Raw genomic sequence first — 12,925 nt, forward strand, 5'->3', positions numbered from 1 at the left:
GTCATTACAGTTTACGAAAACATGACCACACAATTAAAGGTTATTCATTTTCACTTTTCAAGCAATACGCCAAATTTTCTTTCTCATATCTCTGCTGCCCTCGGATTTAAGTACAGAAGGGAACTACTATCACTGACTACAGTTCAGCTGACATTTTTGCTGTTTTCATTCCTTCACTGACAGACACGTCCACCGCTTCACCTTAAGCTGTTAGGTTTTTTAGGTGTTGTGCATTCATGAGCATTTTCAGCACTTTAAGTGCTCATAAAGGGACTCAACTTAACATCAGATGTTTTCAGCAATTACACCTCGTCTGATTTCACCTGCTTTTGCTTCTTATGTTAAGTCAGCACTTCAAGCTTGTTATCAAGTTATGATAACAACAAGTGTGGCCAGCTGTAATGTCACTATAGAGACACTATAGAGACCAATTCCAATTTCCAATTATTTTCCAAGTGTGTCATGCCAATAAGAATTTGCCACTATAACAAAGCAAAATCTACTTTTCTTAAATGCTAAATATTATTTTCAAATTAAAAAAAGTTATGAAACTTAAACTTTAACTGTTACAGGACTTAAACTGTAAAGTTACAGGATCTTCTCTCATTGAAACAACTCAGTCAATCAATCAAATCTTTATTTCAAACATTTATGTAACAAGTGCTCATACACATTAAAAAAAACCCCACATAAATGCCAAGTCGAAGACGAACAACAAAATATTGACCATTTCCTGTTTGAAAGGGACGAGGAGGACGCAAATGCTGTTTCCTACCCCTATCTGGCTCATCTTATATATCTGTTTTGTTTTGGCACTTACCACACAAGACACTTTATCCATTTCAAGAGTTAGCAGCTGAATTTTTCTTGAAAATTGTGCACACTTCTCTTGAAGCATTTCTAATTTAAGTAAAAATAATAAAGCTTTAGATTTATAAGAAACAATATCAGAATTCTTTTCATATGAATGCGAGCCTAGTAAATGTATTTCATTCAGAAAACTTTTTCAAACAATTGTCCCTTGCTCGCGTACGTGGGCGGACATAATTGCCTGCCGTATCACCCGCACTGACCAGCAGTTCACATGCTGCGGGAAGATAACAGTTGCAGCGGCATTCCAAGGGCCTCGACCGGTTGTCAAGGAATCTTGTAAGCCTTGTTAGAGGCAGATATTGCTGCTGTAGAAAGCTGCAATGTGTTTGATTTATACCCTCGCAGTCGCATCCGCCCACTTGTTTTGTTGGGGGTTCGAGCGCAGCGGTGTGCCTGTTACCTGAGCAGAACAAACGACATCTTCAGACATTTCATCAAAGTTCGTACTTTCTTGGAATAACTCAAGGCAAAGTCATTTGCAATTTTACAACTTTATTTCTGGGAAACGTTCCTCCCTTGTTAATTTTACAAACCAGCAGAAAGAACAGTGTGGGCTCTTTTTGTAACAGGGAGAAATATGCAACTACTTTTCCTCAATAATATGTAAGAGGACAGCAGCGGTTTTGTGCATGGGATGTAGGATATTTGGCCAATGTCAACATGAAATATTGTTATTAGACAAAACCAGTGGGAGTTAGCAAGGACAATGGTGCTTCTGGAGGGCTTGTGGAGGTTAATGACCAATTATATGAATGCCTCACCAAGCATTTTAAGATTTTATAACAGGCATGAAACTGATTTTATGGTCCAGCATTCCACATAATTTCATAGGAGAAGATTATCTATTCACAAAGACTCTAGTGTCCGATGGCAAATGCCTGGGGAGCCAGACATTGAGAAAGTCCCCCATGATCTGTGTTCCCTCTCCCGGCCTTTTCTTTGGCATACATTATGATAATTCACCCTCTCAGCAGAGCTACATCCTCACTGGCACATAGACTAGAAGGAATTAAAGGTCTACATTTTAAATTCTATCTAGTTTCTTTGAAATATATGCAACGTGATTTTCTGCAGTTTTATTCATTGACAAATTCTACAACTGAAGATTCACTATATCCCTAAATGCCAAGTGAACTAAATGAAATGTGCTCAGACTCACTTATAAGGTCTCCATGGTGCCACGGCAAAGCAAGCAATATATATTATTGCATTTTCTTCACCTCTGCCTGCTCTGCGCTTTAATCATGAAGATAATAACGGATGTCTTCACTTATTATCTGGATGTGCTGTCAAATACAAAGTCCGAACATTTTGCAGAAGCGCTAATAGGGGGGAGTTTGCTGACTGAGGCTCTCCAGCCGTTTGCTCTAAGCTGGTTACTTTAACAGAAACGCTGGGAGTGCATGAAGATTGGGAGTTGGTGAGTGATGAATGTAACAAGGGCCATGCAAACCCCAGCTGGCAGGAAGTTGGCACTTACAAGTCAAGGAAGAATGAGCTGAAGTTTTAACAGTTCGATTTTTATATATGCTGTGTAATTATTTGTGGAGAAGCATATAACTCTGCTGAAACCACTTCATAGCAGGCTTTGTGTTAGAGCGTGTGTTACCCTCACTTGACACGTAAAGAAACGTTCACATTGACAGCACTGTAAGAGTTACCGTGTAGGTGAGTTTGGTAAAGGTGTAAGCTTGAACCTGTAATAACTATAATAAAAAAAGACTAGGTACTGATCAGACACGATATTAAAACCACTGAGAAGTGAAATGAATGACACTCATTATTTTGTTCCAGTGGCACCTGTGAAAGGGTGGGCTGCATTAGGTAGCAAGTGAGTAGGCTTGTTCTTGAAGTTTATGCGTTAGAAGCAGAAACAGGTGGTTGAATCATCTGTAAAACACTAAAACAGCTTCTTGGCTCTCTGGTTAGTGCGTACAAAAAGAGGTGCAATGAACAACCAGCAAACCCATGAGGGTTTATTGATGCATGTAGGGAGCAAAGGCTGTGCTGTGCAGCTACTATAGCACAAACCTTAAAGCTGGCTATGATGGAGCCATGTCAGAAAACACAGACACATATGCATGTCCCTGTGCACTTCTGATAGTAGCTACAATGGAGAGCAATGGAAGCAGGCATGTTTTTTAAGCAGGGAGGGGTTGGCGAGTGGCTGCTAGCAGAGGCAATGCAGTTCAGTGCAGTCAGTTTTCTGCTGAAAAACATTAGGCCATGATGGTTTTAATGTTGTGGCCGACTGGTGTATGTATTATACTAAGTTAAAATGAAAAGCTGTCGTGTCACATGGGGCACTTTCCTGCTAGCAGGCATAAAGTGGTTGTATTAAAGTAAGAAAATGGTTGACATTCTTCATCCAGGAGAGGATTGAGTGGGCAAGGCGATGATAAGGAGTGAGTGATAGCTTAAGCTTGGGGAGTCACAAGCAGAGACTCCTCTCTCAATCTTATGCTTAGTATCTACATTGTAAATATACTGGGAGATGAAAAGTCTCACCTATTCAGGGCATGAAGTTATTTTCTGTCAATCTTTAATGGTTCTTGACTCAGAAATCAGCATTATAGGCTTTGCAGAAAATATATGTATATATAGCAATAGACATGTACGTCTTTGAATAATAATTTCAAATTGTAAACAACTCGGTAGCTTTGAAGTTTTAATTAATATAATCAGTGTTTTTTCTGCAGAACACCGCCAACACCTGCTGCTAGTCACTGGCATTAGAGTGTTTTTATGATTGAGTTAGACAGCTGGTGCCCTTAGTCTACAGCTCAAACTCCAATTAGCTAAGCTTGACATATAGATTGGAAATAGAGAAACAATTAAATTCAATTTTCAATTCAATTTTATTTATATAGCACCAAATCACAACAAAAGTCACCTCAAGGTGCTTCATAGATACAGAGAAAAACCCAACATTCATATGACCATATGGCCATCTGCTGCGACCGGTTGGGGTGAGAGAAGGAAGACAGGATAAAAGACATGCTGTGGAAGAGAGACAGAGGTTTATATCAGATATGATTCAATGCAGAGAGGTCTATTAACACATAGTGAGTGAGAAAGGTGACTGGAAAGGAAAAACTCAATGCATCATGGGAATCCCCGGCAGCCTACGTCTATTGCAGCATAACTAAGGGAGGATTCAGGGTCACCTGGTCCAGCCCTAACTATATGCTTTAGCAAAAAGGAAAGTTTTAAGCCTAATCTTAAAAGTAGAGATAGTGTCTGTCTCCCGAATCCAAACTGGAAGCTGGTTCCACAGAAGAGGGGCCTGAAAACTGAAGGCTCTCCCTCCCATTCTACTTTTAAATACTCTAGGAACAACAAGTAGGCCTGCAGAGCAAGAGCGAAGTGCTCTAATAGGGTGATATGGTACTACAAGGTCATTAAGATAAGATGGGGCATGATTATTTAAGACCTTGTATGTGAGGAGCAGGGTTTTGAATTCAATTCTGGATTTAACAGGAAGCCAATGAAGGGAAGCCAAAACAGGAGAAATCTGCTCTCTCTTTCTAGTCCCTGTCAGTACTCTTGCTGCAGCATTTGGATTAGCTGAAGGCTTTTCAGTGAGTTTTTAGGACATCCTGATAATAATGAATTACAGTAGTCCAGCCTGGAAGTAATAAATGCATGAACTAGTTTTTCAGCGTCACTCTGAGACAGGAAATTTCGAACTTTAGAGATGTTGCGCAAATGGAAGAAAGCAGTCTTACATATTTGTTTAATATGTGCGTTGAAGGACATGTCCTGGTCAAAAATGACTCCAAGGTTCCTCACAGTATTACTGGAGGCCAAGGTAATGCCATCCAGAGTAAGAATCTGCTTAGATACCATATTTCTAAGCTTTTCAGGGCCGAGTACAATAACCTCAGTTTGATCTGAATGAAGAAGCAGAAAGTTAGCGGCCATCCAGGTCTTTATGTCTTTAAGACATTCCTGCAGTTTAACTAATTGGTGTGTGTTATCTGGCTTCATGGACAGATAGAGATGGGTGTCATCTGCATAGCAGTGAAAATGTATGCTATGGCAATACATGTCTATGTTTAAACTGTGACAAAACTATCAATAAAAATTACAGTGTCAAAAAAAAGAAAATGTATGCTATGTCTTCTAATGATACTGCCTAAGGGAAGCATGTATAATGTAAACAGAATTGGTCATAGCACTGAATCCTGTGGAACTCCATAATTAACCTAATAATTGTGAAGAGGACTCTCCATTTACATGAACAAACTGGAGTCTATTAGATAGATATGATACAAACCACTGCAGTGCAGTACCTGTAATACCTACAGCGTGTTCTAATCGCTCTAATAGGATATTATGGTCGACAGTATCGAATGCTGCACTGAGGTCTAGCAGGACAAGCACAGAGATGAGTCCACTGTCAGAGGCCATAAGAAGATCATTTGTAACCTTCACTAAAGCTGTTTCTGTGCTGTGATGAGCTCTGAAACCTGACTGAAACTCTTCAAATAAACCATTCCTCTGCAGATGATCAGTTAGCTGTTTGACAACTACTCTTTCAAGGATTTTTGATATGAAAGGAAGGTTGGAGATTGGCCTATAATTAGCTAAGACTGCTGGGTCTAGAGATGGCTTTTTGAGTAAAGGTTTAACTACAGCCAGCTTGAAGGCCTGTGGTACATAGCCGATTATTAGAGATAGGTTGATCATATTCAAGATCGAAGAATTAATTAATGGCAGGACTTCTTTGAGCAGTTTTGCAGGAATGGGGTCTAAAAGACACGTTGATGGTTTGGAGGAAGTAATTATTGAAGTTAACTCAGAAAGATCAATTAGAGAAAAAGAGTCTAACTTAACATCAATGGTACTAAGAGTAGCTGTAGATAATATTACATTTGTGGGATGATTATTGGTAATTTTTTCTCTAATGATAAAAATTTTATTTGTGAAGAAGTTCATGAAGTCATTACTAGTTAACGTTAAAGGGATGGTTGGCTCAAAAGAGCTCTGACTTTTTGTCAGCCTGGCTACAGTGCTGAAGAGAAACCTGGGGTTGTTCTTATTTTCTTCAATCAGTGATGAATAGTAAGATGTTCTGGCTTTGCGGAGGGCTTTCTTATAAAGCAGCAAACTATTTCTCCAGGCTAAATGATGATCTTCTAAACTTGTGACACGCCATTTCCTCTCCAGCTTACGAGTCATCTGCTTTAGGGTACGTGTTTTAGAATTATACCACGGAGTAAGGTACTTCTGATTAGAGACCTTAGTTTTCACAGGAGCTACAGTATCCAGAGTCGTACGTAGTGAGGAGGTGAAATTATTAACAAGATAATCGACCTCTGTTGGGGTAGTGTTCAGATAGCTGCTCTGCTCTATGTTGGTACAGGGCATTGAAGATGATAACAGTGGGTGGATTATATTCTTAAACTTAGTTACAGCGCTTTCAGAAAGACATCTAGTGTGATAAAGTCTACTCTCCACTGCTGTGTAATCAATTATTGTAAATGTAAATGTTATCAGGAAATGATCAGACAGGAGAGGGTTTTCAGGAAACACTGTTAAATGTTCAGTTTCTATGCCATATGTTAAAACAAGATCTAGAGTGTGATTAAAGTGGTGGGTGGGTTCTTTTACAGTTTGAGAGAAGCGAATTGAGTCTAATAACAGATTAAATGCCATGTTGAGGCTGTCATTTTTAGCATCTACATGGATGTTAAAATCACCCACAATAATTATTTTATCTGAGCTGAGCACTAAATCAGATAAAAAGTCTGAGAAATCAGAGAGAAACTCTGTGTAAAGCCCAGGTGGACGATAGATGATAACAAGTAAGGCTGGTTTCTGAGTTTCACAGCTGGGGTGGACGAGGCTAAGCATCAGGCTTTCAAATGAATTAAAAGTATGTCTTGGTCTTTCCTTAATTAATAGGCTGGTGTGAAAAATTGCTGCCACAAACGCCCCCCTCGGCCTGTGCTTTGAGATTTCTGGTAGTTAGAACGACTCGGGGGTGTTGATTCATTTAAACTAACATAATCATCCTGCTGCAACCAGGTTTATGTAATGCAGAGTAAATTGATTTGTTGATCAATTATTAAGTCATGTACTAACAGAGACTTGGAGGAGAGAGACCTAATATTTAACAGCTACCTTGGTTCTGTCCAGAGGTAATAAAATAAGCTGGTATCTCATTAATTTAATCCATACCAAACCAGGGGTAAAAAAAAGTTTGTATTTTAAGCTTTATTGTCTTGCTAAGCTAAGCTAACCTGCTATAGGTAAGCTAATATACTTGCTAAGCTAAGCTAACCTGCTATAGGTAAGTTAATATACTTGCTAAGCTAAGCTAACCTGCTATAGGTAAGCTAATATACTTGCTAAGCTAAGCTAACCTGCTATAGGTAAGCTAATATACTTGCTAAGCTAAGCTAACCTGCTATAGTTAAGTTAATATACTTGCTAAGCAAGCAAAGAAATCAGTAGATTTAGACACGCTATCATTCACAGCAAATTAATCAAATGAAAATACCTTTTCCTTTGTGTAGGTGCGACTGGTCATTGAAATACTGTGGCCTCTGTTTCTCTTCTTCATACTGGTGGGGGTGCGGACCACTACGCAACCAATTTACAAAGGCCAATGTAAGTACAAGCCTAGTTGCAATAATACATTTTGTTTTGTGAATCCATTAACAACTTTTAACTCGTCAACTTTTTGCAGATTTTGGACAAGAAAAAAGAAATGTCATGAACACGGTTAGATTAATAAGTATTCATCTCTATTCCTTTCAAAGGTCACTACCCTAATAAAGCCATGCCATCAGCTGGTGTGATTCCCTGGATTCAGGGTATGGTGTGCAACCTTGAAAATCCCTGTTTGCCTTATCCAACTCCAGGAGAGACACCAGGCCAAGTCAATAACTTCGACAACTCCATGTATGTACTGGGATGTTCTTTTTCTGTCTTTTAGGAATTTATAAACGAGGCATGATTACGAAGTTTTGGGAATGGGCCACTAAAAATCTAAAGCTCAGCTGATTTGGCTGATATTCTGTTCAAGATCATCTTCTCGTGCACCTCTGGACAGTTTTCTGCACAGCAACTATTTTTAGATAATTCAATCACTCCGTAAATGTCCCACATTTTGAATTTGCACACGTTAGCATACTAGCATATGTCGCAGTTTTACCGTCACATCCTGGGGGACAATTTCACAAGACACTACCACGTAGATGTCAAAAAATGATGTGCATTCTTCATGTCTCTTAGCGTGATGCACTGCGCTTAGATTAGAAACTGTTGATATTGATATTTTTAAGAACATTTAGAGTAAATGTTTGTTTTTTCTCTTTTCAATTCACCAGAATTTCTGGGATGTTGATAGAGCTGCAGACTTCCCTAGTGGACAAATCTATTCTCAGCAGGGCCCAGCTGCTAGCAAATGGTGTTGACCAGTGGGCTTCAATTTTGTCACAGCCTAACTCCGCTAATGGTAAGTTCAGTGGTACCGCTAATGGTCATTTGATTATTGAAATCTTGATGAGCTATATCAAAAACCTATTTTGAAGCCATTATCAGGAAATACTGCAGAAACTGGTGACGAGCGACAAGGTCAAGGGGTGCATTTTTCTTTTTAGGCATCAGAGTTTTGCTGGTACTGACTAATGCTTCAAAATATAATTGATATAATAAATAATCAGCATCAGCAACAATCACTCTGCTTTGCCTTTGTTAAGTACTCTCCATCAAGAAAAGTATCCCCTTCATGAGGATGACAAGTTGGAGGATTTGTTATTCCCCTTTATCCCTCAAAAACAATGGCGTGTGATTATTTATGATGCAATTTGCCATCCAGACTGACAGATCGTTTGTCTTGATAAGTTGCTGCTTTGCATTAGGCTCATTTAGCCTGATGATATTCAGATTTTCATACAGCACCTAATTTGCAAAAAGGCAAAGCGGGGGTGGGCGGGTGAGGGGGGAGCGAGGTTTCTGCTGTTCAACAAACGGCTCGTGGGCCATTTGCATTTAGGGGTCGCTGGCTTGTAATATACAAGATTAAATCCATCAGAGATCTAAGCCGGGGTGTAATTAATGGGACTCGCTGTCTGAGGCGGGAGCACAAAAGGTCACTAACAAGAATGGGGAATGGAGTACTATCAAAACACTACGCTAGCAAAGGTGATTGTGTTGTCCTCCTCTTTGTTTCTTTCTTTTTTTAAGCCACGGGTTGATTAAAAACACTCCGGTGGTCTCCTCAATCAGAAAGCCAACGGTGTTCGGGAAGAGCGCGGAGCATGTTCTGCTTCCTCGTAATCTAACCCTGTCAGTCCCTCCTGATGCCCCTGTAGTGATGGGGAGCATAATAATATGTGCTCAGCGGGGGTCGCGAGGCCTTGTATAAGGTTAGCTTCGTGTATCAAAGTGTGTAATTATTTCCAGTTATTTTCACCAAACATTCATACTAATTGAACCCTGAATGGCCCGGCACAAGTGACTTCCTCCCTTTCCTCCCCCATCCAGATAATTGACTGACTTGCCTGTAGTACAAATACAAAAGTGATCATTTAATTACATTATGTCCCCCTCCCTCACCCCCCCCTCCACCCCCGGCCCTCCGCGTCAGTCGCAAATGTTGGAGGCCCAGCAAGCAGAGAGTGCATGCTGAATAGTATGGTGTTGTTAGCAGGATCCCTGCTACGGTGACTGTCAGCGTGCAGCGAGGACTGGTTTAGAAACGTCCTCTTTTTTTAAATGCTATCTGTTGGCTGCTAATCAGGAGAAAATGGCTGGTTAACAATCTGGTACATGTTTAGCAACAAATTGTCTCCCCTCACACACTCGTGCAGCTCAAGTGTTCACCCCCTACTTGTGCCAGTGAAGGATTTAATTGCAACTGTCATCTCATTTAAACTGAAATTTATCAGGCTGTAATGCCACTCAAAGCAACAGGCATAACAAAACCAAATCAGAGTCTTCGCTCCTGCTTTTCCACTTTGTTCTGAGACCTGCACACATAGAGATACACAGGAGGTTTTCTTATTTTTATAGATTTAATGTTGTAGTGTAACATTTTCCTCACTGGCTGCACTGCAGTGATTTTGAAGACAGAGACTTAAGCTTTAACCTTGTCCTTTCAACAACAGAATAAATCCTCTGGTGCTTTGTGTGGACTGACCTTCCGTGGTGAAAGGGCTGCTACCCTGTTAGGTTTGGCTCTCCTTCATGTTTGGCATTGGTGTCCATTAGGGCAAATGGCACACTCGGCGCACAGATTTCTGCATGCATTCCCATTTGTTTAGAGTAGTATAGAAACCAAACACAGAACGGAGGCAGAGACATACAGCCTGTTGGCTGCAGAATATCTGCAGTGCAGATGGTGAGCGAGGAGGACTCATAGCCAAAGCTATCAAAACAAGGCTTGTGTCAAAAAGGAGCCAATCAAATGTTGATGCATATAAAACAGCAGCTTTTTAAAAAAGTAACACTAACTCTATATTTCTCTTTAAACTCATCCAGTCATCCTGAGGAATATTCTACGAGACAATGAAACTTTCTCCACACATCTGAAACAAGATTTATCGGTGCCAACAGCGGTGGCTGAAAGCCTCATGAATGCCCGGATTCAGATCAATCCAGTAAGTATCGCTACCAGCACGGTGGTAGTGTGTTAAGAATCCCAGCTAATTAGGAATATGGGACAACAGCTTTTTTGTGTAAATAGAGGAATTTAGATTTTACTAAAAAAGTTCAAAACAGCAAATGCGCTGCAAGCGCTGCACTCGGAAAGATGAGGGTGAAACAGCAGGTGGCACTCCTTCTGACATCGTAATCAAAGTGTTCTCAAGTTTTTGTTTGACAAAATGTAATTTAAAGCCGGCTGCAGTAGAAATCACAGTTGTCTGCAAATGTTCTTCGTCTGATAGCAAGTCTTATCAAAAAAGATGAAGTGGGCTCCGGTAGCACCTGAATACAGTGTGGACAGGAAGATAAAGATCTTACAGAAGTTTACGTGTGCTTGCTATTGTTTGTGTCTATCACACTTTTTGCTTTTGCCACTGTGGTGCACGAAGTTCTGCTTTTTTTGTATAAATATCTGTGGATTTAAAAACACATTTAAAATCAAAGCAGTATTTTAGCTCCTGTTCCGAAAAGCGATTTAGCATACCATCTGCTTGCACAGCAACCCAAAGGATACTACACATAATTAAATAAAATATGGTCAGATCCAAAGTTCTTCTGTTTGCCAACTTTTGCCGAGGCTGTTATTTATTTTTCAGATGATGGGCATCCTGAGGCCAGACAGCCTGAGGAGCATCCTGTGTGAGGGGACAGATCTGGATCAGTATGTCCAATTTAGAAGCCAAGCTGAAAAGAAGGCTTTTCAGAATGTCAGCTGCTCCCTGACTCCACAGCAGCTGATTAACACCCAGCAAGTACTCCTGCAAAACCTGGATGCAAGGAAAGTGCTCTCTGAGGTGAGCTGTCCCCCCACAGGTCTCACAACTTTTAAAATTTCTGTTTGATGGGACTTGAAGAAGTTTTTGCATAGTAAGTTGGACCCAATTAACAACAACTGAAGGGATAGTGCATTGTTGGAAAAGTATTTACACTGATTGGGCATTTAAAAAGCCCTAATTCCTTCTTTGCAAGGTCACCTACATCTAGCATTCTTACAAATTATGCTGTCTGGTCTAATGAAGGTGCCATTAAAAATTTAAAATGAAGCTTTTGTAATGTGTCAGCCACTGCTGGTGCACTTGAAACACAATTTCGGATGATGTATTTTGACCTCTGTGTGCTCACCTTATATAAGGAAATGTTAATACATGTCTGATCCTGCATCTGTTATAAATACGTTACATTTATAAACAAGTATTTTGGGACAGGAACAGTGTCAAACAGTCAAAATTGGCATTTAAGAACTTTTTGCTGTTTATTTTTGATGTAACACAAACACTCATGATGCACCACATCAACGGGAGAATATTGTAGCCCTTCATTCTCAGAATACTTGTCCCTTTTAAAGACTAATTACTCCAATGGATCATTGTTTGCCCCAGTCACACAGACCTGACAGCCACATGTTGCTAGGGATAAACGTGTATTCCTGCGTGTTACTGGTCATAAAAAATGCACTCCGGCACTCTTTGCAATCCGGTCGTTAAGTGATGACGTGACAAATCCTACTTCCGGGCCTAAAGTAGTCTGCGTTTAATATGGCTTTTGTGTTGTTAACATGTTTAATGTTATGTATTTTCTTCTATTTAATCTCAAAAAGCTCCTAAAACAATCAGTGATCACTGTTGACCTCCCTCGGCTTTTATTACCGCTAATCATTTATTTAAGCTCAGTTTTTAAAACCTTAGGATGTAACTACAGCCCAGCCCATGCAGCAGTATATGAATGACTAACCTCGTATTGTGGATGGATTATCTCAGTTGTTCTCCTGGCTGAAGTTTGGTCCTTTTACAGCATCCTGCCATGCGATTACATTTGTTCCTGACCACCGAGAACACTCACGTTAACTTTTATCGAGTGGAAAAAAAGTTAGCTTGTTTATATTATGCTAACATAGCTGTGTCGCTAGCGGTCACGTAGCACATCATTATATACCAGCTAGCCAAACTTCAGTAACCCTACAAACGTCACTGCTGTTTAGTTTTCTGTCTTCATTTATGCTGGAAGTGATAACAGAGCTGTACGTTTTAATTTGTTTCCAAAACCCGCAGTCAGGACATGCTATATTGTATTTAGATAGAAGCTAGCGAGCTAACGTCCTGCTAACTTCTAACTCCGTTAAATGTCATAAATTCCGTTTTCATGGATGCCTGGATGTTAAACTCAATTGTTACACCTGGTAGAGCAGAACGCTGATCATTTTATTAAAGATGAAAGACTTTAGACAGTTCTTAACTCTCAATAATGCCATAGACGTCAGACTTAACGACCGGATTGCTTTGGTTGCTAGCAGCCGCCTGTATTTCGCATGGTCGACATCAACTTGTCTACAGTCACACACTAGCTGCTCTCTGAGCAGCAGTCAAACAAGTGTGTTACCAAATGAAAACGGATA

The 12,925-nt window shown here is 40.1% G+C and overlaps 1 protein-coding gene across 2 annotated transcripts in view; it reads left to right on the top strand.

The window, feature by feature from the left end:
- The window catches only part of LOC113018657 (ATP-binding cassette sub-family A member 1), a 183,481-nt gene that overhangs the window by 10,524 nt on the left and 160,032 nt on the right, over positions 1-12,925 (top strand). The window contains exons 1-6 of one of the 2 annotated variants that reach the window (XM_026161950.1): positions 6,957-7,019; positions 7,398-7,491; positions 7,644-7,785; positions 8,214-8,341; positions 10,369-10,487; positions 11,130-11,327. In XM_026161950.1, coding sequence (XP_026017735.1) covers positions 7,664-7,785; positions 8,214-8,341; positions 10,369-10,487; positions 11,130-11,327 — 567 coding nt within the window. In that variant the 5' untranslated portion in view covers positions 6,957-7,019; positions 7,398-7,491; positions 7,644-7,663. Of the gene's footprint in view, positions 1-6,956; positions 7,020-7,397; positions 7,492-7,643; positions 7,786-8,213; positions 8,342-10,368; positions 10,488-11,129; positions 11,328-12,925 lie in introns of those variants that run through there. The other variant, XM_026161949.1, reaches the window with a different exon arrangement.

The sequence above is a fragment of the Astatotilapia calliptera genome, chromosome 3 (assembly GCF_900246225.1).
Source record: "Astatotilapia calliptera chromosome 3, fAstCal1.2, whole genome shotgun sequence".
NCBI lineage: Eukaryota > Metazoa > Chordata > Actinopteri > Cichliformes > Cichlidae > Astatotilapia > Astatotilapia calliptera.